The 25,079-nt window shown below is 47.6% G+C and overlaps 1 protein-coding gene across 1 annotated transcript; it reads right to left on the bottom strand.

Annotated features, from left to right (window-relative positions):
- Nucleotides 1-4,648: 4,648 nt before the first annotated feature.
- On the bottom strand, nt 4,649-19,729 carry LOC131258667 (connectin-like). Its single transcript, XM_058260025.1, has 4 exons — nt 19,671-19,729; nt 8,137-9,024; nt 7,821-8,037; nt 4,649-6,364 (listed from the first exon to the last, which is right to left on the bottom strand). The coding sequence occupies exons 2-4, from the start codon at nt 8,998-9,000 to the stop codon at nt 5,907-5,909; spliced, it is 1,539 nt and encodes a 512-aa protein (XP_058116008.1). The 5' UTR covers nt 9,001-9,024; nt 19,671-19,729; the 3' UTR covers nt 4,649-5,906.
- Nucleotides 19,730-25,079: the final 5,350 nt, after the last annotated feature.

The raw sequence follows: 25,079 nt of genomic DNA, 5'->3' as shown, positions 1-25,079 counted from the left end.
AAAGGAGTCAATTGGTTAAACTATTAACTATTAAATTAATTTTATAGAACTCCAGGTATGATTGTTTGAAATTGACGGTGATATAAACAAACAGTAAAGGTGAAAATATATATAAATGGTATGACTTGCTTTTTGAATACAAATCTTATAAAGTCCACTTTTAATTTGAACAAATGTTTCAAAATCGCTTTCTATTTTTACATTTAATTTGTTAACGTTTGATATTCTGTAGTAGAGAATTTGTAGTAGAGAATAATGTACAATTGTTGAATTTAAATGTTATTTTTCGTTTCCATTTTCCGTTTTTCGATTCTCAAACATTGTTCAGGTAGTCTTTTAAAGGTTTTTTTTTCATCCTGTTTAACATTTTATCATTTGATCCACTCCACACTAGTTGTACGAGTACACAAACCGGTAAGACACAAATTACTCACCCTGCACCACAACTCCCTACCTCACGAATGAACACTACACTGGGGAAAATTATTTCCACGAACGGCAAAGCCCTATTTCGATGCAGAAAACCGACCCGATTGGCTTCGGATCCATCATTTATTCATTCATTAATGAAAGATAATTGAGCTATCCGCAACAGTCGGCACGATTTCTCGACACCAGTGTTGCATCATGGGCCCCGTATCGTGGCTTGAGGGAGTGATTCCGATGACGTGCATGCACTCCCGCACTCAAAACAATGGCCGATTGCGCCACATCATCATTGGTGGTTATCCTATCGGACACGATGAATCGGTTCAATAAAGTGCATGAAGTGTCCGGCCGGGGAAGGGGGATTTGGATGGGGTAGCCCAAGGGTTAGGTAAGTCGCGTGCACACACATGACAGATACGATCTGGAGCCGCCCATGTACATTGTAGTAGCCTTTGGAAAGTGACGTCCGAGTGCGATGGCTGCTACCGATAATCACCATGACAGCGTTCAAGTGCGACAACAATCAAGCAACAGGAGAGAGGAACATTCGAATATCCTTCATTACTAATTGGATGCACTTAAAATTTTCCTAAAAAGTGTCCGTCTTCATGATTTAATTATGAAGCCATTTGAGGCGATTTAAATCTTTACCGGAGGAAAAAGTTAGTTTCTTCAGGGTTTAAGATAAACGATACATTTAATTCGATAAATTTACCCTGTTATCAACTTGAGCAAGAGTCCATCATTAGCCAGGTACGGCACACTATCATCACCCCGGGCATGCTCTGAAGTAACCCAAGGGACGAATGCTCACCCGGGGCCGCAGCTGGCGGTCCATTAAAAACACCTAATTTAGGACAACCCATCCTTTTTGCCTCCACCTTCGCCGGGGACGGATAAAAACGGTTATCAAAAAGTCGTCTATCGCGCCATAAACGAAACGGACCAGTCGTCATTCGATGGCAAGTTCAATGGGTTGGAATTGCTAGGACGAGGGGTGAGAAGGGGGTGTCCCGTGGGGCGAAGGGAAAAAAGATGGAATGTCTGCTCGACGCTTGGCGCGGCCAATCCATTAAGATAACAGTCCAACGAACCGCTGCCCGACTCCCGATTCTTCTCATAAGTTCCCAGGTTTTCTTTTTAGTTTTCCCAACCGTGTGGAGTGGAAAAACAGTGCCCTGTCACGCACGTCACCCCCAGCTGGCGCACACTCGGGGGACCTACTTTTGAGATGTTCCACGTTGCCGTCGTCGTCGTCGTCACTGACCCGAGGTTCCAATACACTAATAATAATAATAATCTAAAACTATTACGACGGAATGTTTTCCACCTTTCCCCCACCCGGGCGTCCAAGTTTCGTCGTGCGGCCTTATGTTTTTCCGTTGTTTTGCTGGCCCCACACATTGCTTCGATTTTCCCTATCACTCCCGACACAGAAATGTGATTTCGGTGCTCTTTGCTTTCGCCCAGTTTGTCCCACAAATTGATAGCCCACTATTTTAAGGACAACCCCCCAACCTCCCTCCCTCCTACCTCCCGCATCGGACAATGCACGACCTCCGGAAGGTCCTTTTGGGGATAGGGGGAGTGAGGGGAAAAATGTACATAAACGCAATACACCAGCGCCCCCATAATGCGTACATATTAGAAACACTTCACTACCACCACCGATGACATAATCGCATAATCATTCGAAATAGGCTCCATCTATTCATCGCTTCGCTACACACAGGGGACGACACGGGGGGAAATCGCTGGAAGATGGGAGCGGTACCCGGGAGAGGGCGGGTGGGTTTGGTAAAAGTTTTACTTTGTTTTCGGCTGCGTAACTTCCGACCCCGTCGTTGCTGATGATCCAACTCCTTTTCCCGAATGCCTACGGAGTGTGCTTCCTTGTAGACTTCATCGGCATGACTCACTTTTGGGCCCCCCCTTGTCGAGGAAGTTCCGAAAACCCGGGAACCCCCGAGCCAGCGCGCCCCTTGCCACGCTAGGGAAAACCGACAAAACGAGCAAGGTTTGGTCGAAAATGAGGATTTTATGACGATTATTACCGTCAGGTTTTATGAGCTTTAATGGAGTTGTGTCAATGCTTCGGTGGACTCCGCGGGGAGGGGACACCGGGCGAGAAGGGGAAGTTCGGTGGAAGGTACCGGATGTCTAAATGCGCCCGTGTGTGTGTGTGTGTGTGTGTATTTTTATGGAAAAACAAAAATCGAAGGCTGGAGCCCGTCAGGAGTGGTTGGTTTTTGATCCCGACGGTTTTACCGTTTGGACGTGTTTTTCCGACTCCAGGATTTCCCGGCCCGGGCCTTGCCATCGGTACGTGATGATTCCCTCTTTTCTAGGGCACGCCCGGGGTAAGTCGGTCGATTCGGTGCGTAATGGTCCGCAGAATTATCCCTTTTTTCCCGGTTCAACGAGGGGTGGATTTAGCATGCTTCCTTCGATTTTCCAACAAATTGTTTATTCAACTCGAGGAACTATAATGTTCACGAAGATTAGGGATGGATAAAGATTAGGCAAAGTATGTCTGGGGTTAGGATTTGCCTATCGGTTCCGGTTCAACAGGTTGTGATTTCACTCCCAACTCATTGTTATTACATAAAACAGCATGGGTTGAACAAGTGGCTCAGTGGTTCGTTAAATGTGTTTTGAAAATTAATTTTCCATTCGCACATTAAGCTGTACCTTTCGATACTTTCAAATGAATAAAATATGAAATGGAAACATAAAGCGCGCCGCCTTTGATCATTAATAAAGCATCGGCACCTTCCGATCCCCCCCCACCAAGATAAATTTGCTCCGTGATGCTTTTGATCCTTTTGCCCGGAAATGGTACGCTATCGCTTTCAGGGGCGTCCGGGAAAAATGGAAAAATGGAAAAATTGATCAAAAGGATGCCCAAACAAAACCGAACGTAAAAGTACGGGAGCAAAATATCAATCGGTCCGTTTCTTCGCCAATCAAAACCGAAATTTCATCGCGAAAACTCCCACCGAACAAAGTGATTCCTTTCGAAAGGGAGTCGAACGGAGCCGAAGGAACCGAAAGGCGATTGAAAGATAGCAATCATAAACCATTTCTCTTCATTCGGTTGGGGATGGATTTCGGGCTGCGATCGTTCCTTATCCTGGCAAATGGTAAATGGCTGGCCACGAACCGGGAGGGAGGAACGAATGCCAAGATCCGACGGGCAACAAGAAAAGCAACAAGTACCGACAACATAAATCAGACAGTCGAACAATCCCTTCTCTTTCCGGGCGTCCCCTCCCCGGTTTCCACGGTTTCCATAAACAGTCAATCGGACTTACAAGATTGATTGCAACTCGGTCATGGCTGCCCGTTCGGCGTCATCCTTTTGGTAGATGGTTTGCCTTCGTTCGCCAAGACGGCCCACAAAAAAAAAAACCGGACTGCAAATCGTCCAAGGAAAAGCGTCCTCTGCGGAGGTTCCCTGAAGATTTTCCCAAGGAAGCGCCAGGAGCACGGACCGTGGACAGGAAACAGCTTTGGCAACTTTGTTCTCGCCCGCTCCGTCCATGCGTCCGTGTGTGTGTGTTTCCCATCGCTTCGTCCTGGCTTCGTTGGAGTTTATAAATAAAATTCGACATCCGACCGAAGAAAATCAAATTCAATGCTCGATGAGATGAAATCGATTTCCATACCTCAGCATTTAACGTGCCCGAATGGGGCCGAAACCTTCCGTTCGAATCGGTTTTCCGGTTGGAGATTTCGGAGAAATGAATGTCAGAAAGGATTCACCGAACTTATCCTCCATCAAGTGGCCGGTTTGATGATGGTTCAGTTGCAAGGCGAAGTTGTTTTTCCTTTCGGTTTCCCCCTGCTCCGACCCGGTGGACTAAAGTTTTCTAGCTTCGGTTTACATATAAATGTGGAATCTAAGTTTTTCGTCAAGTTTTTTTTTACTGGAAATCAATTTTCGGATCGATTTTCTTTTTTCCCCAATGATTTCGTTTTTCCCCTGTATGAAAGATAAATGATTGAAAGAAATTCTCCAAATTAGAAGTCCATTGGAATGGAAGCGGTTCGATATCGGGGCAGCGTGGGATGGGGAAATTATGTTTCGTTTTCTATTTTAAACCCAATAATCACCTGCCTTCAGCACAAAAGGCACTTAAGACGTAGCACAAGGTAAACAGTTTCGGAGGCTAAAAATAAACCAAAGGGTGGGTAGAGCGCACGTTCTGTTTCTTACTTTCAAATTTATTTCTATGTTTCACTTTCACTTTAGCTTATTCACATTGCGGTCACTTTCCGGTATCCGTTTTTTTGCTTCACTTTCGTTCGTGTGAAATTGTTTTTTTGGTACCCTTTTTCGGCAATCACTGCTTCTTAAATGCGGTTTTAAATGCTGTTCTCTATCGGGTTGTTTTTCTCTTCTCGCGTACAGTGAGCAACATTTTTGAGTTTACTGCTGCAGATTGTGTGAGTGTGTGTGTGGGCTGACTGTCTTTTAGTTTTGTTAGGTTTTTTCCTCCATCCATCGGTTCACCTTCTCAGTTCTATGCGGTTTTTCTTTTCTTTGTCCACTTCTATCCTTACTTAGTATCAGTTGCAAAGGGTACACCTTCAAGTATTTTCTCTCTAGCTTACAGACTATTTTTATACTCTTTGAATTTTTGTTTCTGTTATCAAAAAGAAAAAAAAATGAAGAAATTTCTCTCAAACGTCCCGTTCTGCACGCCACCTTCCCCGCACTGCATATGCCTGTTCACGGTCGCGTAACAGGTCGCGCTAAATTCACCTCCCCATTTCGGGACCCTCGACTCGGGACCGGATCAATTAGATTTCGTTTAAAGTCCACTAGCGAACGTGGACTTTGCGAAATTGTGGGCTCCGATTGTACCGCGTCGCTTTCTGATTCGCTGATAAAATCGATTTCATTAGCACATTTTTCATCCCTTCTTGCTTTCCTACCGAAATGGCGCCGCTAAGGCTATGGGTTTTGGGTGAAAATGATGATGTTTGTTCTCCGGTTCCCCCGGTTCCCAAAGCTACGGGTTGTGTCCTGTGTCGGGGTCAAGTTGTCCGAATAAAAAGGACCCCCTTGCCCACCGTCGGCACCACAACATGCTGACTCTGATGATGATGATGATGATCGATCACTAGTTTGATGTGATTGTGTGGTTCTGTGTGAAGGTGTGTTTATTTTTCTATCTTATCGTGTTCGCTAATCGCTACGAAATAGGTTGGCAAAATGTCCTCTCCACCTTTCTCTATATGATACATTCACGTACGTAAGGGTTGTGTGTGTTTGTGTGTGTGTGTGTCCTTGTCGGTGTATAGCGTAATGGTGGTTTCTGGTGCACGCTTTCGGAAAGGAGAAGGAGAGAGACGTACTAAAAACCGGCACGAAAAGAAGGTACGGCCACCCGTAAGAGCTTCTGAAGGGGAAACTGCGTGCCCGAAAATCGACTCACTACGGAAAGTAAAAATAATTTACCGCATCTAACTTAGCAGCTAAGTGACCGACAGAGTCCGGCGGTGGCCAGCAGGGTCGCTATCGCCAGCAGCACTCTTCCGCTGCTACTGCTGCCGTACCGGTCGCCGGCGGCCGAACTGTTCCAGGACAGGTTGAACAGGCCCTTCGATTCGCGCGGGTTCGGGTCACCGGTCGGGCCGGCCAACTCCTCCGGGCAGGGCAGCTCGTTGCGGCCCAACTTTAGCACGTTCATCGTCTGCGGTGCTTCCTTCGCCAGGGCGTCGTTCTCGCTGGCCGAATCTTCGATGTAGTCACCGTCCTCGTCCAGCTGATCGTACGAACCGAGCTGCGGCGACGGTGTCGTATCCTCCGACGGTTGGCCAAGGATGCACTCGATAGTTTTGAGGCTTTCCCGCAGTTCCTCGTTGCGCGTCCGATCGCTCACGTCGTACATCCACGCCAGGCGGCAATCACAGATGAAGCGGTTGTCTAGTGTTAAGAAGACGAAGGCAAACGAAAGAAAAGATGTTAAATCCAACGTGTGGAAAAAAACAGTGCGTCAATTTTCGAAAAAACAAATTCAAGATGATTTTCCTTTCCCACCTTTCCCCTTAATTTTATTCCAAAAATCATAAATCTTTAAACGGAAATCTCTCCTTGCTTTACGCAGAGTCGTAAACCTCATAAACTTTGGCAGATTTTGTCACTGTTTAAGAGAACCAAAGTCCAGCACAAAAACGCCATGCCCCACGTGCTGAAACGTTCAATTTCAATATGCAATTTACAGATTTTTCATTTTTCGATGGTTTGCGTCGGATAACTTTCAAAGCACCGTTGGCATTTTCGGCTACGACGAGCAAAGCCGGTGGGCGCCAGCACAAAAGAGAATGGAAAGCAAAATTCCATCCGTCTGCATCCGTTCGGCTTCATCCATTCCATCATCGTCATCATCATCTCCATCGTGATCCTCGTCCATCGTTTCGGATGGTCTTCCGAGCAAAAAAAAACAAAACCAAGAGCACATCTGCCCCAGACGAACCGGTCACCAGGCGTGGGCCACCTTCGGAAGATGTAAAACCTTTTCATGTGTCAGCTGTCAACAGCAGTATCGAATGGCTATCGTCGACTTTGCCGTACAATCTACTTTTCATCATTCTCATACTACAAACGCTAGCGGTGGGGAGACTCCGGAACGCAGGGGGAATGCTGCGCAAGGACCAAGTTCATCGAAATCGCCTTCTGTCACCACATCGGTGAAGGCCAAACTCACAGCACGGCAACACGGCAACAGTTTGTCGGGACTGATGAGCTTCGGTGGAACCGGATCGAAACCGAAGGGCTGATGTTGAGGGTCATTTTGGGGTGATTTCCATTTTCCACCCATTGGAAACGACAGCAACTCCCTCCCGATGGACATCTGATGGTGAAAGGACTCTGACGAGAGGTGGCGAGCGGGGTGGTGGAATAGAATAAAAAGGCGTCCACAGTAGACTGTACCGAATTCACATCGTTTGGCGTTCGGGCTCGCCTGCTATCTCGCCAAATCCCTTCGATGACTTCGTACCAGACGGATTAGCAGGCGTAGTGACATGCAGTGCCTGCCCGTGCCCTTGGACGCACCCATTACTCCGGTTGCTGGGAAGTGGAGCTTAGGGAAAATCCAATCATATTTCGGTTAGTCCAGCGTGAGGTTTTACGAGTCTGCTGTTTGAAGAATGGCCGATAAAATGTTTCGTTTAAAGTTTGAACCGACCCGTTTAGCCTTTGATGGGTTGTGCAGCGGGATGGTCGAGCTCCGGATGAAAAAAAAAATACACGATGGGCATGCCGTAGGAAGATACGTAATCGATTTGACGCCGGTGCATCAGTTTTCAGGGTTGGACCTTCCCGGAAAAAAAATGTGTGCGTGAAAGAATTCGCCCACCGAAACGGGTGGGAGACTCACCTCGTAGTGACAGCAGGGCACTGCTGTTGACCAGATTGTCCATCAGCGGGACGATGTGACCGTACGTCATGGTTGTCAGGCGGTTCGAGTCCAGGTTGAGCAGCAGAAGCGCCGACACGCTGGTGAAGGTGGCTACGTCGAACGTGGTGATGCGGTTGTTCTCCAGATGGAGATAGTTCAGGCTTGTCAGACCGTCGAAGGCACGCTCGTCGATTTTCTGCGTGGCAAAAAGACAAACAAAGGCATATCAATTAATCTTCTCCTCACATCACATCAATGATGAACCGATGAATCGTCCACTCGAGAAGATACTCACCTCAATTCGGTTACTATCGAGGAACAGCATCTGCAGACTCCACAGATCAGCAAACACGAACGCTCCGAGGTACTCGACGTCGTTGTGCGACAGCTTCAGGATCTTCAGGTTCTCCAGTCCCTTGAAGTACTCGCGCGCCAACACCGTAATCTGGTTCGACTCTAGCCGCAGCTCCTCCAGCTTGGTCAGCTCCTCGAACCCATTGTCGTGCAGGTTCACAATGCTATTGTTGGCCAGGTTCAGCTTGATCAACTTCGGCACGTCGACGAACGCGTCGCGGTCGATCTTCTTGATGTAGTTATTTTCCAGCATCAGCTCCTCGAGAGATCGATGGTGCGCGAAAGCGTTAGCGTGCAGCGTTACGATCTGATTGTTCGGCAAGTTGATAACGCGCAGCTCGGTCAGGTTGCCGAACGCGAACGGGTAGATGTCGGCGATGATGCCGTACTCGATCGTAAGTGTGCGCAGCTTCAGCAGCGTAGCGATCACGTCCGACGGGATGTAGGTGAGGTTACCGGATTTGCGCACGGTAAACTTTAGGTGCTCCAAATCCGTTTGCGTGTGGAACGCGAGCCAATTGTAGTCCTTCCGCGGCAACTCACCGTCGAATATTGAACAGGATGCCTTCTGCGCTTTGGCGTGACTTTCGGGCGAGCAGTGACACGCCAGCTTCATGTTGATGTCCTCGGAACAGAGATCCATCAGCGGGGTTGTGATCGTGGGGGCCGATGCCATGATCTGTGCGGATTTGCCCTTGCGGAGTGTCTGCTTTTCGAAGCTTCGGGCTACTGTCGTGTAGGGTAGCGTCACTAGCAACACCACCATTAGCCCCATCAGGGAGCGTCCTGTGTTTATCGTTTGCATTTTGTTGAACTGTGTGTTTTCGAACTGGAAAGGAGAAAAGGAAAATAATGATCGTTAGAATTTGACAGACCAATCAATAACCTCATCGATATGAAGATACAGAATTGAGTTTTTCAGCAAGTAAGATTGGAAGTGTTACCGTGTGTTGAAATACTGAGACGATGATAATGTTAAGCTGAGATTATTAGCCGATATTTGGCCCAGAATTGATGCAGCGGCATCACTGGTTGATCACTTCAACAAGGGTAGTTAGCAATCCGAACAATGCTAAAGTCCAATGCTTATCAGTGATGATTATTTGTAGTATGAGTGAAGATGTCCATCATATGACATGTATATTACATGGCCCAAGGCATCGACAATACTTATTCAAGAGTTGTTTTTATTCGGGATGAGTGAATATTAGTGATACCATTCTGTGAACGAAGCCAAATACTTGGAATAAGGCGACGATACCGGGGTTTGAGAGTGTTCAGAAACCATTTACCCTGCATAGGGCAATGGAATATTAAACTACAACGACATGAGAGTAAAGACACAAAAAGTAATTACTAGTTTCTCATGGAATTTAGATGCGCTGCTAGAATTTATATTGCTCTTTATTCTGACTCTAGTTGCTCTTAAAAACGATATTCAAATAATCATGGCCAAACATAAATTTACATCTTTCCAAATTCGCCCAACTATGTTAGTAAATTTTAAACAAATTTATGTATGAACCAGTCTTAAATATATGCTGCAAGGATATTTACAATCGGATTCCACAAGAATCGCACAAACCACCGAACGATTTCCCAGCCCCTGCATGAAAACTCATTGACCCTTCTTCTCCATGCGGTCCTCCCGGACTCATCAAAAGAAATCAAGCCAACTGTCTCGCATTATCCAATCCCATTTCTGTCGGTGACAATTCGGCGAACATATGCGAGTTCCGGCGCTCCATTTGCCGTCGCCCTGCTCTTCGCCCGTTTCCAGCGTCGGAACGTTGCGAGTCGACGGTTTGAAACCTTTTCAATTAAAATAAATAAGTCCCGTCACACGTTGTTTGTCTTTCGAACGGAGCGCTAAGTTGTATCGCTAATGCAAAAACCGAATCGTACATTCGCTCCCGGGTATGGCTGTCTCCGCTTTTTGTTCTGTGCTTTGGAGTTTAGAATGTTCCTCCCTATGGCGCTAAGCCGGTGTTTGGCGGTGGCTGAACGCTGACGGTGAGCGATGCGGAATGTAAATAGACAAACATGTTAATGCCCTTCAACAGTTGCACTCGACGGCTGCCATTCGCCCCCGAGGGGCGTCTTTTTACTTTCGAATCGTTATCTGTACGCCGGGGGTACCGGGCGCTCGCGGGCTAATGGGATTTCGTACCCGAAGCAGGCCAAAAATTAAGCACCAGCAAATTTCCACCCCACCAACCCGGGGAAAATCCGTTGTTTTTTAAGCCCCGGTGCGGTGCGATTCGATTCGATTACAGGCGCAGTTGTGTTGACAGTGAAAGTGAACGCCGAACGCCGGTTATCTCTGTTGACTCAGTCCGGGCGAGAAGACGCATCGCCCTGGCCCGCCTCCGGCATTATTAGGCGACAATTGAGGCGGAGGACGACGGATTCGTCTGAAAGCAGAAGGGGTTCGAACTGCGCTTCTGCGAAGGACATTTTCATTCCGGGGGCTTTGGCTTCCGTCTTCTCCACGCGCGTTCGATTCAATCCTATCAAATTAGCATCTGATTTACTTAAGCAATTCCCTAACTTTGCTGGTGCGTTGGTGGCAATCCGATTTCCGTGGGTAGGGATAATGAAAATTAGCCCGAGTTGTGTGGTACCGCTTCGGTCGATGTAGGGAAAAGTTTTTCCTCGAGTCGCCTGGAAAAGGGGTTGCTTGATGTAGAGCGAGTTTTTTTACATTCTTAAGGATACTTTTGTCGACAATTGAGCGAACAAGTTTTTGGTGTGACATGTGTTTTCTTTTTAAAATGATTCGATTCACTTCACAACACAAACACGCTTTCTCCCCCCGGGGAACGTTAACGAGTCGGGAATTTCTTTGCCAGCTGTCGTAATTCAATCGAAGGCAAACGTTTTCCCGTTTCGTTCCCGCTGGAAAGTGGTGTTCATTAATTGTGTGTCTAACTGGAAAAAGGTCGTCCCCATCCGCTTCGATCGATCGTTTCCCAGCCTCTTCGATTTCCATTCAATCACATTACGCGAATTGGCAACTCGCATTTTCCCAGCCCGTTTCAAATTAAGCAATGAGGAAGCAAACAAGCGACACGCTTTTCCCAAGTCTTCAATTGCAACGCAGCTGCGGCCCCGCTTTTACTGCCGAAATTATGATCTTTTCTGCCGAAAAACTGCATTCGCACTTCCGGTCGCGCACCGGGTAAGCAAACATGCCGGGTTCCGCCAAAGGTCGAGTTCGAGTCACACGCTATTGTTCTCGCTACCTTCGTGATGGGCTTTCCCCCTTGCCGGCGTCCAGCGGTGTGCGTCCCGCTGTGCGCATCATTTTTCATTCAATTAATGCGCTGCCAATTTTCCCATCTCCGGTTGCAGTTTCCGGCGGCATCGGCCCGGCCCGGCGGAAAGTCATATTTCACGACCCGCTGCCCGGCCCTGCTGCTGGTTGCGTTTTTCTATTAGGAAATTAAAAAGGTCGGCCAGACCGCCCGTCGGCCCGGTGGTGCAATGTTTGCGACTGGAAAACTGGTGTTTTGCGCTGGCCACGGGGCAGCGATTAATGGCTAGCGGAAAAGATATCGTACTGGTTATTTTTTTTGCGTTCCTGCGGCTTTCCGCTGCTTTTCCAACGGGCCACACCGAAGCCTCGCTGCGGAACTCCGGCGTGTGGCAATTAAAGAGCAACCCCGAGTGACTTATGGTGAGACAGAGGCAGAGAAAAACAGAAAGTGCGAATAAATGTTAAGGTTGAAAAATTTTATTGAACCTTATTTTTATCGACGCAAAAGTGATTGGACCAATTTTATTATTGCGTTCAGTACTCTTCTCATTTGCGTGCAATACATAAAATAACTCCATTTGTTTTATCGACTTGAGAGTTTAAATTTGCTTTTTTACTTCTTGCAACTGGAGATATTAATCAAACTATCGAACCCGGGTCCATGCAAACGGGAAAACCTCCATTTTAAAGAGGCTTTTTTTCCCGCTGGGTTGTTGCTAAAATGTTTTGACATACGTTTCGCCCGCTTTTTGGCCCACGGTGGGATGCATTTTCCCAAGCGGTATAACAGCATGCATAACCCGCAGTGGGACATCCGTTGGCTTCAAGTCGAGTTTTTGGTTAATGCATATACCCGCCGCAGGTTTTACCCTTTTCCCAGATTGCACAATGGCGACAGTCGCTGATCATACAAGCAAACCCATAATGCAATGCCGCGAACAAAGAGCACCGGCTCTTAGCGTGCCCGAGACATGCTGAAAAGCGAGCTGGGAAAAACACGCAACACATTGAAAGCGCTACGTCGTTGCAATTTACGTTCGTAGGGTTGGTTTTTCCTTCCATTATCCGTTCGTCATTCATTGCGCTTCTTCACCCGTTCGCCCTTTCAAATCCTGTTTATCCGCTAAGGCTAATGCTTTCATCGAAGTTTCATCGATCCAACAGAATGTGCATTAAGTCCTTAATGTCATGCCGTGTGTTCGATAAGCATGGTGGAATGTGTAGCTCGAACCCCTTTTCACGATGTCCGCGTGCTCGAGGCGAGGCTGTTTTTTATATTCCCCTTTCTAGCACAACACAAAATAGAAAAGTTAAAAAGTGAAGATAACAACCCTCGGTACAATGGTTGCCGCTCAATATGTCGAGATTGAAGAGGGTTTTAATTATATTTTGATACACACACACACACACACATGCACAAGCGTGTGCGATCCCGGAAGTTGCAGATGCAGCTGCTGGAGAGTGTAAAATAGAGTCGTTTCCAGTTGCATCAACAGCTCATTACTGCCAGTCGTCGAGGGGATGTGTTCAACACTCCGAGAGGCTTGTCTAAAGACAAAAAATACTTCGAACCCGTAATACGCAATACTCGGTCGAAGGGGAAAAAGCGAACTTTCGTAACAAAGCGGAACATCTTGAGAATGACTCTCTTGATTCATGGTTGAAGAAAAAGCTGAACACGACGGTACGGATGCATTTCCCAAGGACCCTTTTCGAGTCTGGCCTACAACGCCGGTCGGGCCACTTCCGTTTCGCTTCCTGCCTTTTTAATGAGCTCTGCGCTCACATTGGGGAGGGGAGGCAAGAGAACGAATCATCGGCACCAGGACGGCGAGAGGTAACTGGCCACTCGAATGTCCTCTCGACGGTGGCTTCATTCGCCTGATTGGAAAGCAATACACACCGGGATTGAGGAGGGAGGTCCTATCGTGGTAGTTAAAAAAAGGGAAAGACTTGCACGACGGGGTTTGCGCTTCGAAAGGCAACTGTTGCGAGCGATCTAAATAGCTTCGTTACGGGTTGAACGTTCCCCTGCCGCTCGTGGAATCGAACGCAAACGATAAATCCCATGGATAACGAGGGGTGTTTTCCAGCGCCGGGAAAGTGGAAGTCGAAGGGATCAAAGTCCTGCAGTGGTAGGTTCATTCATTCATCGTCAACGATCGCACGGTGAAGGAGCGAAGTGGGAACGAACATGGTGACACAAGGAGATAAAAATGTGACTTTCGAGGGTAGAAAATGGCACAATGATACCAACCGATGAGCTCACGTTCGCATCGCGGACGGTTGGCAAATTAACGATGGAACGGATCGCTTGATGTTTTCATTACCCAATAGAAAACCGTGGAATCTTTTGAAATGGGTGTCTGTTCAAAAGCGACTTTTTTTCGAGCAGTGTAACGGCTTTGAAATATAAATTAAATGTAGTTCTTTCGAATTCCCACTACCAGAAGTTGTTTAGTTGTTGTAAAAACTAAAATTCACCTCAACCGTGTGAAGTTGAATCTCAATTGAGTTTCAAAATGGCAAACCGCTCGCAGATTCTCGAAAAGGCACCTGTTTTTTCTAACTCACTAACGAACGACTTGGTCGCAACTGCTGTTTCGCAGTCAATCAACCAAATCGCGACAAGGTTTTTCCTTGCAATTTTCCGAACTTGTACATTTCCCTTCGACGTACATCATTCCCACCGAGCGAACGAATCAAGGTAGTAAAAACTTTACACAAACAGCCCGATCGAAGAGAGGATCAAAAAGCGGGCAAAGAAGTGGCCAGAGAAGCGGTGGATTTACTTCATTTGTTGCTTTCTAAGCAAGGACTCGTATCATCTCGGTCTTCGTTCACTTCAGTCGTTCTAACAGCACTTCCAATTAGGCACTTTTTACTGTGGACTTTGCATTTCAGCTTCTCCAACCCACGCCCGGTTTCGACGGTGATGGTTGCCAATTGGCACATTTCCACCCCCTCTCCCCCAGAAACCGGTTGTATTCGTCAACCTGCGGCTTTCGCGACTCCCGATCGCGATGGGAAAGAAAAGGGAATGAAAAATACATGTCGATTCAAAGGTATCTCCCATCGAAGGGGAGGAAAAACACCATTCACCGTCCTGCCGAAATGTGAAAGGTGTGTTGCTTTTTTGTCCCCTCCTTCCCACCTTCTCCACCACTCACCGCCGCCTTTTTTGCTTCCGCTCCGAGGAACTCTTTCAGCAACAATCAACACGGAAGTGTGTATTCAATTTGTAAAAGCAAATCCTCCCCCTCCGGGGAGCGATTTTACTTCTGTGCCGATTCTTTCCCTGTCCCCGTTCCTTCGCTCTACCCGTTCCCCTAAAGCCACGCACAGATTTACATCGGTAGAAAAAAAATAAAAACATCGAATGGGCGAAGCGGAAAGCGGTCCACATTGTGCAGCAACTAAAGAAGTTGCGCGAAACCAGATTGAGGTAATTTTTTGCGCTTTTCATTGGTGCCGAATTTTCCGCCCACCAGCTGGCACCGCCGTGCAGAGGCGAAACGAAGGCACAGGGTGTAAAATGGAAAAGCAGAAGAAAAGCCACCACGGGCGCGTAGGCCCGATTGCCGATTGTCGGGGGATCGTCCTTCGAAGCGTTCCAATCTCTTGATTTCCTAACGAAATTTCTAAATTCAATAATGTGCCGATGCCGAAAGGGAAAAAGTCTAGCGCGGACGGGATCGAAGTGGCACGGGTGGGAGTGGTGGGGGCATGAACAAAACATAGGCGAAAAAAACGACCAAATCGCGCTGGAGAAAACTCCAACCCTCCTCGCCAATTGGGTTGGGCTGAAGTTGATTACCGTCGAGTGCTCGGGCGATAAAGAGAAAAAGGAAAAACCACGCTGGAGAAAGCGTTGGGAAAGGACATAAAGTGGCCCAGAGGTGAAACCGAAGAACCTTCTGCCACCATTTGCACCCACTCCTACCACCCTACCACCCTCATGGTGGTGATGATTGAATTAAGCTTTCGAAATGATTGACTTTTGCCAGTCAATTGTTGACTTCGATTATGTAGATCAGACCGAAAGCTGCTTTGTGAGGTCTCCTTGGTGTGGGGTTCGGGTTTTTTTTCACCCGACCCTTTTATCCGCGATTCCTTAGCGGATCAGAAGTCTCGTATGCTACTTACGCGATAAGTCTGGTGGGATTCCACATTCGCTAATGCAGCCCGAACACACCTGCGTTCATTTTAATCAACCGGATTAGGAGCACTTGTCTGTTGTTTTCGATAAGATTGGGGCGCCCAAACTCTAACTTAGTTCTTCGTTTTCGATAAAATTAATCTTACAAGTAAGATTGAACCACGAACGAAGAAGGTATTAACTTGTATACCACAAGATTTTGGAGTACAGTATTTAATCCGTAAGTAAACACGGTGTACATCAGGCGATCAAAAAGACGAACACCGCAAGTGAAACCGTACAGTATTTCTTTGAAAAGCTCACTTGTTAACAAAGTCATCAACAGGATTAAACTGTTGTGCGGTAGGGCTCTTTAAGACGTCCATTGATGGTGTCTTTTCACCTTCGGTTTGATGGATCTCCTGGAGTTACTGGTCAATAGTCAATCGAGCGAGGAAAATAATACCAAATCAACGACAAACAACAGTCGTCTAACAACCCGCTCCGACCAGTACCGCCCATGTATGCTCCCTCTCCTTGATAGGAGGATGATACCTAATACCGGCGAAGAAACACGAAACCTTTCCAGCGGACGGGGGGAATAATCACGCAAGAATTATGCCCCGAAAGCGCGCTCGGGCAAACGGTTGGTCGCGGCCACAAAAGACCGAAATGCAACCGCAACGACATTCACCACAATCTCGTAGCCTTTCTTGGCACCGATTCGTGGTTTTCGTGAGCCGTGATTCAACCGACGGGCGGTGCACCACGATTCGATTCTGGGACTCACAGCTGTCCGCATAGGGGAAGGGACCTGCAGCTGGAGGGATAGGAGAAGGAGCACATACAACATAATGCGGTGCTCATGTTGTCCCGCGCTTGGCCACCGTCCCACCGGATCAATGCGGCCCGGGGTTTTTGACGGATGGATGGATTTGAAGAATTCAATAACGGGTCCGAAATTCGATACCCTCCATCCATCCGGTGCGTTTTCTTCGAAAAGAGCGGGAGGGATGCGGAGGTAAAGTGAATCTCTGTAAAGTGTTTCCCCCTCTCGCAAGAGCATCCCTTTGCGTGTCTTCGAGGGGAAACGGTTTTGAAGCTCGACGGTCCCAAAGGCGGCGTATCCCGTATCCTTCGTTCATCAAAGGAATGGAGCTAACCACCTCGAGCGTCGTTATTATTGCATTTGCCTTTAAGTTATGGCATTAATTTACGTTGGTCGGTTGGAATGAAATCATGTGCATCGCCAGCTCTTTGATTGCTCCCCTGCGGAAACGGTGTTGGTTCTATAAATTAAATAGTGACAGTAAATTCAATCAAATTATTTATTGGTTCAATGGAATTCCTTAATGGATCGTTGAATTATTTTGAGCGAATCAAAACAAATTTGTAACCAAATCAATAACAAGCTACACTGTTTTAAAGTTTCCGCGAATTAAATAGAAACTAAATTTTCCTCTTAAAGTCGGTTACAAAAATATATAAGCTTTAATTTTATTTTCCGCAACTATTTAAGGGCGTTTTTTAGATCATGAGTTTAATGTGCGGCAGCAAACTCTAAATTGAATTATCCAGATCAGCCAGCAAGAGTAGAGAAGGGAGTGCAAGAAAAACGTATTAGGCAATTGAAAAAAAAATTATAATCTGGGATGATATACAGACACAATTCAGGCGATTTTCCTCCCCAAGCGCAAGGCGATGTTTGATTCCTCGTGGTAACGCATCAGAGAGTCGCAAAGCCGTGACCGAGTCCGATTATCTCGATACACCCAGCATGGGCCAACGTTCGGCTTAAGGGCGTCGATGTATCGGTTCAGGCGCCACAACAGCTTCCTTCCTTCCCCTTCTACCTCCCCCAGCCGGCGGGGAGTTCTTCCGGTCAGCAAGGACATTCGATTCCATTCGGAGGAAAATCTTATTAAACGCTTGTTAAAGCCACCGTCGCTGGGATCTGCAATCTTCCACGCATTGATGCTGGTTTTACAGCTCGAAGATGCAGCCACCGTCCCTCGTTTTCCTTTCCCTCCGAAGCTCCGACGATCCCCAGGCTAGGTTTTGCTTGAGTAATTTTGAAGGGATGTTTGATTCATGTTTATGTTATTCAACTTTTTTGCTTCTTCCTCGACGGCTGGAAGGAAAACCGTAGAGGGTGAACCGGGGAAAGGCAGACAATCGGTTTCAGTATCTACCCAGGAGCAACGTCCGTCTGGCGGTGAACGATTTCATGTTTGGACAAGTAGAAATGGGGGATGGAAAATGCTCCCCCATCAATCCACCCGAAGGCGATTGTTTATTTATTTTTATTTCATTCGATTAAGCTTTCAGCAACACTAACATCGTTCGTGCAATTGCGGAGCAAATGATGATGTATGAAGAGATTATGGATTCGTCTGATAGGGAGGGGAACTACTCCTCTTCAGGGCACCATACCTCCCGAGTACCGAGGTAGACTACTCACTTCAGACAATTTGAAGAACCCAATCGTCGTGTGCATGTTCGTCTCGTGGGAGGGTAAAAGGCATTGGCACGCGGAATGAGATTGTTATAAATTTTGAGTGATGCTAGAGCCGGCGGACGGAAACGAATCAGGAATCTCTGGAATTGTCTGCCTACGATGTCTTGCTTTCCACGAACCGTCGTGTCCTGTGCTGCCGATTGTGAGACCTTTTGGCCCTTTCGCTTACCTTACTGTCAATCGGGAACGGGACGAAGATTTTCTCAGCATGTACATGTGAAAGATTCTGTCGCTTTCTGCGTAAGCAATGCCAATCCCATCCAGTCCAAGTGACATGTGCGTTCGGACGAAAGACATCCCGCACGGCAAAAACGACATTCATGTGGGTGATTGGGACAGTTTGCCCCACTTCACTCAATTAAATTGATAATGAACTGAAGTATACGGTATGGGGCCTGGAATTGAAATTTACATTTTAATTGAGCGATCATCAGTTCCTCCGATGGGAGGGGAGAAGGCCGTTGTAGCCTTTTCGAACGAGTGAATCATCCTGCACAGGACATCGTCGGATGTCTTTCGCTGGCAAGGCACGCACCGGTTCGGTCCGGGGCGTCCTTTGTGCCTGTGCGTTCCTGCGCCGCCCGACTGCAATGCTGCTCATCTATTCAGCAAATGTTGCCAATCGTTAATTGTACCGGTTGTAAGAAGGTCTAGCAAGGTTAGCTCTTTCATTTCCATTCCATAACCCGCACCGTTGCATTGTGTTTAATTGCGGACCCCGTCTTTGGCAGGCCTCTTCCCATGAGCCGGCTCAGTGGCTGTACCGACGGTTTCATCCAATTTATCCTTCACAGTATGGCAGGTCGGAATTAATTTGTTCCATTTTAATTTTTCCCATTGCGTTTTGCACGATCAACGATCTACAAGAGAGAGGGGCACAAGAGCGTGTGTAAACTTTGGCCGGGTTCTAGTAGGATAAATTGCCTTCATCATCCAGGCATCGAGGGAACTCATCAACGCACAGCCGGTAAATTTACTCCGCATATCCTCGAAAGATGTTAAAAGATTCGCGAAGCAAACGCATCTCGAAATCATGAACACGTGAAGACACACAGGTAAACAACAGTAAGTGCCCCAAAGTGACACAGCCTTACGGTAATGAAGCCGTATCCGTGGCACGGTATCAACACCACCCCGCCGGGAAAGTATCTCCATTCTGTTTGAATATCTTTCCCGTGTCAATAGAAATTACGACACCGAGCAATATTACGTTCACGTTCCCACGGCCTTAGCGAGTCGTTTAAAGAAAAATGTCTCGCCCCAAGCACGTGTCGAAGGCGTGAAATATGGCAACGAGCCGGGTAGGACCGGGAACGAAGGATCTTTTTATGGCACACGAGCCGCACGGCGGACGAAGAAAACGGTTCCAAACTTCAAACACCGGAAGCAGCTAAACAGGTGCAATAAATAAAACAACGCCTCGCACGCGCGCGCGCGGGAGAAAACCTGGAGCGCCATTTAATCAAGATGACGTAAAGTGTGTCTGCTCGTCGGGGATCTTTGCTCCACGGGGTGATAGGGTGACGGCGGTGGTACATGTTTAACGTCGGAAGTACTTACCTAACCGAATGTGAATGTCAAGCTGTACGCGATTCCGCTGCGAGGAAGCTGTTTCGTCTGAAATGAAAGAAAGATAAAATTCAATTAGATTGCGCCAGATTGATTCCTGCTGTTCATAGCGCTATTAAAAGTAAGCCATTCGGGAATTCATCCTCATTTCCCTCAAGCGTGATGTCGTTTGATCAAACGTTTATTCAAAATAACGTTCGTAGAATTTAAAATTTTTATTTTACGGCGATCCTTTTCACAAAGACGCCTGGAAATTTTTCTTGGAAGTAAATTGCAGCCGAAGCGAAAATTTTCTTCAGGGAACACGGAAGGAATTTAATTACACGGCTTGTACTTTTTCCTTCTGCCCAACAATCCACCGTTTAACCTTCAATGGCAATACAAACGCCGATGGAACGATTATGAAATGCATAACCATTTTGGATATTATGATCCAAAATTAACTTTGTCGAGCAATTAGCCGTCGCTAGCGTGTCCGCGAGTTCGGGTAGTTAAGCACCCAGCACAATCGATAGATTACACATCAAACACGCCGCCCTAATTACCGGCCCATAGATCGGTTCAATTATTCAGAAGCGTCGCATGGCGGGCCAGGAATTGAAGGTTGCAGCAGCAACAGTCGTGGAAACAGTAATTAAATTCATCCTGCAGCTAAGCAAACACACACACACACACACCTGGCTGGTGATCGATGATGGCCCGCAGGATCGGTTTCGCTTCGGTGGACTTCAGTGCGATTGGATTCAGGTTCGACTTGCCTCAAACGATCCATCGCTTGCGCGAATGGTATAATTATGTTTGATTAGTGTCTTTGCACGTTTCCTCGCGGAACTACTTCTGGTGGGTGGGGGGGGAATTCGTAAGGCATTCACGCGAAAACGGAGATTGCAGGTGCCTTAAGCGTAGGTAATTATTCTTAAGCCATGCAGCGCATTTCGGATCCTGAGAAACTGCTGTCTCCAATTTCACCCAAGCGATGCGACTCAAGTCGAGTTCCTTCCGAGTCGGCTTTCATTGCTTCAGCGTCGCCGATCGAATTGCGCTTCTTGCCGCATACGCGCGGCTCCCTAAATTTCCATTCGAAAACCGTTCCCAAGCTGTCAAAGAGGGGCCCGTATTGCATCGCCCAAGACGAGGGGCCCTCGGGCGACAACTTCCAAAAAAGGGGGAACGCGTTTTTAATCCGATCCGACAGCGACAAGTGGTGCCCACGGGCGTTCCGTTAGATCGTGGCGAAGCGTAGGGAACCCGACCTCCGGGTCGCATTACGGTGATGTCACAACAACGTCTTTGACGCTTTCCCTTTTCCGTTCTGATCCGTGTTCTGTTCGCCTCGGGGTTTTCCGGGACCCGCGCGGCACGCCATTAGCATCACATCAAAACATATGTACGCCGAAATGATTGTTGCCCGAAGGCCCGAACCAAAATCCCGGCGTTTCCTCTGGCACGCTCTGGTATACAGAACAAGAGAATTCTTCTTTTTTTTTTCGTTCGGCAGGGGGCGATTGTCTACGAGTGTAGGTTTTTTTTTCTCCCCACTCCATTCGAAACCGTGATGATTAGGTTGGTTTTCGAGGAAACAGAAATCTTATTGGATGATTTTTCTTTCATGGCGCACTTCTAACAAACCGTATTTGGGGCATCGAGTGCCATTGAGTTGCTCGATTTAACTGCTTTCATTACTCGCTTTGCAACCCCGGAACAGTGGTGTGTGTTTACGAGCCTTTGATCACGTTTAATCTTACACAAACTTTACCTTTCTGCGGCCCTTTCAGGGAAGGAAAGCAACACGTCTGAATTTCCTTTTAGCGAATCGCATTTTCGGGATGGTACCAGAAAGCGGTACATTTTCCTACCCTTGAACGCGGGAAAATGAACAGTTGGAAAGTACCATCTCCATCTCTCGCCCGGGTTCGGGTACATAAGCAATTTTTAATTAACGTACCGAAAATCTCAGTTCGGTCGAGCGGACAAAGTTGACGCTAGTCAGGATTTTCCGGGGGTTCGAGTGGATCGGGTTGAAGGGAAAAGGCCCCTCGGGACATCCTTTTCCCCTTGGCTACCTTCTAATTATGTCCGACGTTTCGTTTGAACGAAATGTTTCGGCCACGGCGGAGTAGATAGAAGTACACGCTCTTAGTCGGGATGGTCAGGAAAATTTGACCTACGAGGAAGCGAAACGACGAAGGGGATATGCAGTCCATGTTGCTTTCATTTTTTATTTCGTTCATGTCCTTCCGTGGTGACAGCGTTGTCTTTTTGAGCGAAGAGAGGGCACATTCGGCGAAAGTGGTGAAAGTCGTTCAACACAACCGTCATCACGCTGGAGAGCTTTACGTCGAAATAATTGCAAAAAGCTATTTCAAAACTGTGCTGGTACCTTTTCCGGGTGAGCAGCTATTCGGCGGTCGCGTTGGAGTTAAAGCCACTTTCGTGGAACTCAAAGTTTACTCATTCCGCAATAGAAGTTGGAAAAAATAGCCACATTTCCGAATCTAATAGATAAGTGTACAGCTTTATCGAAAACATTCCTGCTCCCTGCAGGCTAGCGACCTTGCGGAATTCATCCGACATAGATCTCAACTGTTCCACCAACCGTTCCTTATCAACTGACTCACGAAAAGAAATCCCAGCTTTAATCGGGACAAGCACAATCGAGGGCGATCCCTCCGGGGAAGGTTCAAATCTAATTGACACCACCCAGGAGACCTTCCCGGACGCCGGTCGTGCCGGTGAAAAATAGTGTGATCTCCATCACGTATGTTTGTAAAATATTTCACAGCCTGAGCCTCGACAGCCCGGGTCAGGCAGGCCCCGGTCCGGATGCGACCGATGCGGAGCGTGAGAACTTGCTGTGAATTTTCTGGCCCTTTTTTCACCTCGTCACCATCAACTGTCGGGAGTGAAAAAAAGGTGGAAACGAAAGGAAACGACAATCCTTGCCGGTTAATGTTTAATGCAACCAACAGCTGGCAACGTCCACCGGGGTTGACGTCCCCAAAAAGGTGGACTCAGCTGACCAAATGAGCGAGAAATATGAGAACCAGGTGCTTGTTGGTGTGGACTTTTTCTTCTCTCCTCTCCTTTTCCCAATCCCTCCCCTTCTGCTGGAAAAGCTTTCGGTAAAATTCGATCCCACCACCATTGGCCACTGGGAACTGGTGCTCGCGCGGGATTCAATTGTCCGGGTAGAAAATCGATCGAACGGTAAGCTTCGGAGCGCAAGGCGATTTTAAAACCCGAAACCCGGCCGGATGCGACTCTCTACGTCGGAGGCACATCCCATTCGAAGGCACCCTGAAATAAAACCCTCCGCTCGGTACAAGATTATCGATTCTCGTTAGGCCATATGGCGGTCGGCTCGTAACGGTTCAATTAACGTTTAACGTTTCCCGGCCCCGAAATTGTGTTACCGGAGCAACGGCATGGGCATTTGCTTGCCCCGGGTCGCTTGTCCCTTGATCTTCGGAAGCTTACGGTGGGGACAAATCGGAAATAGAAGACACGGCTTTGTTTACACGGCGGCTTTAGTGCCGGGGAAGCTTTAGAAGGCACCTCTTCGGGTGAGTGACTGTTTATGGACTGTACCTCTAAATCCCGTTCCGTCGGGCGGTGGAGGAGCCAACGGGGGTGAACTATCTTTCCGCTTTCGGCGATCGGCCGTTCGAACGAAAAGGGGAGTAGATGGTCGCCGTTGCGCTGGCAATCTAATTTATCGGATTAGTTGCGCGCCCAAGCCCCGAACGAATCGATTCGGAGCCCGGAAAAACGAACCGAATGATCCGAGATTCCCGCGCGCGGTGACGTCGCTGTGTTGGCTCCATCCGCCCATCCGCTGCACCTTATGCTGCTTCAAGGCTTTGGATGGAGGCGATTTCCTATGGTTTCCCCCTTCGGAGCCCCAAACGAGGGGTAAGTAGAAATAAAAGGTGAACCAATGGGAGTTAAGCGGCGTCGGCTTTTGGGATCGGGAAGTCCCGGCCATCCGTGGCCCAAAAGGTGGAATGTAATAAAAAATGAATTGAATTTTAATGAAACTTTCCCACCGCTCCGGTGCTTTATGGGCGGAAAGTTTCACCTTGTACAGAAGGAAAATTCGTTCCTTAGGCTTAGACAAATGTAGGTCGAGCGTAAAAATCTGGCAAATACATAAATCCAACGAGTAGAAATTAAATCACGTGCTAACGAGAATCCGTGATTTACCGGCCTGCATGCAAGCCAACGCCACTCTAAGTGCTCTAATAAACCATATTATTTACATCACACAACACAATACCTTCCGAAGGCTTTCAGAAAAACCATGTCGACAGGACATTAACCGTCTATCAGGCGGATGAAATCTTATCAGTGAATAGAATCTCGATTCCACCTAAGTTTGAGCACCTGCGCCTCCCTCTAAAACCACAACAAACTAGCGAAACTACATCGATTGTTTGTGCGCGCAATTCCACCCCTCTCCCGCCGCCATCCATCGACGAATTGTGTCACGGAAACTGTAACACCCCCACATCGGACGAGCCACAAGTGAGCCGAGGGAAAAGAAAACTCGTGTAGTACTACGAGGATAACCAAAATAAACCAACCGTCCGTACTCGTCCGTGGTTCGGCGCGCGGGCACAATTGGATAATGCCACAAGCTGTCATCATTAGCGTCACGTCGGCGAGTTTGAAAACCACTGTCTCTCGTGTACGTTGTCGTTTTGCCTTTCTCCATCAAAGCTCCCCCCGGTTGTGCGCTTCGTTCGCGTTCGCCAATGTACCGATCGCGCGGTGGCGCTTCATTAGAACGAGAACCTCACGCGCAAATGTCAAACACGATGACACGCGCCACGGTGCCATGTCGCGTAATGTCGGTGCCCTTTTGCCACTGGTAGCTTGGGTTGATTGTTGGTAGAAGCGTCGGTGGGTCGGTTCACGCGCATTTCACTGTCATTAGCGCGAGGGCAAAAGGTTGGCCGCTCACGCAAACGTTCTCCCGCAGGAATGGAACGAGGTGCCTCCCGAGATATGATGAGCGTTCGAGTGCCCCACGGATGGGAGGGAATTTGGTTACAGTCGGTGTAAGATGATCGGCAATACTATTCTTTAGGATGTTGTTACATCTGTTTTGGCAAAGTCATAGACTCTGTCTCTTTTCCTGGATAACAATTTCGTTCTGTTCCCCAAGATTTTCTAAATAATCCGAAATAAGGTCTGAATAATTTTCACCCTTTTTTAATATTTGAATCTGACCTATGCAATCGGTAATAAATGAATCTGAACCATTTGGAGGACGTCAGAAGACAGGATGGACAGCAAGAGCCAATGAGTTTAGTCGAAGAAATAAATTTGAAACTGCATCAGGCTGCATTTGGTCTAGTGGAAAAGCAAGCAAGTTCGTTGTGTTCATCCTGTCCTGAA

Source organism: Anopheles coustani, chromosome 3 (genome assembly GCF_943734705.1).
Source record: "Anopheles coustani chromosome 3, idAnoCousDA_361_x.2, whole genome shotgun sequence".
NCBI classification, from domain to species: domain Eukaryota; kingdom Metazoa; phylum Arthropoda; class Insecta; order Diptera; family Culicidae; genus Anopheles; species Anopheles coustani.
The sequence above is the reverse complement of the archived record's forward strand: the minus strand, read 5'-3'. Positions and strand labels throughout refer to the sequence as shown.

Bases quoted from the DNA above. Each gene is read 5' to 3' on its own strand.
- LOC131258667 (XM_058260025.1), bottom strand. From the start codon at position 9,000: ATGCAAACGATAAACACAGGACGCTCCCTGATGGGGCTAATGGTGGTG. The intron at 8,038-8,136 runs GTGAGTATCTTC...TTTGCCACGCAG, and splicing joins TCGATAGTAACCGAATTGAG to AAAATCGACGAGCGTGCCTT. The intron at 6,365-7,820 runs GTGAGTCTCCCA...TCTTAACACTAG, and splicing joins TGCCCTGCTGTCACTACGAG to ACAACCGCTTCATCTGTGAT.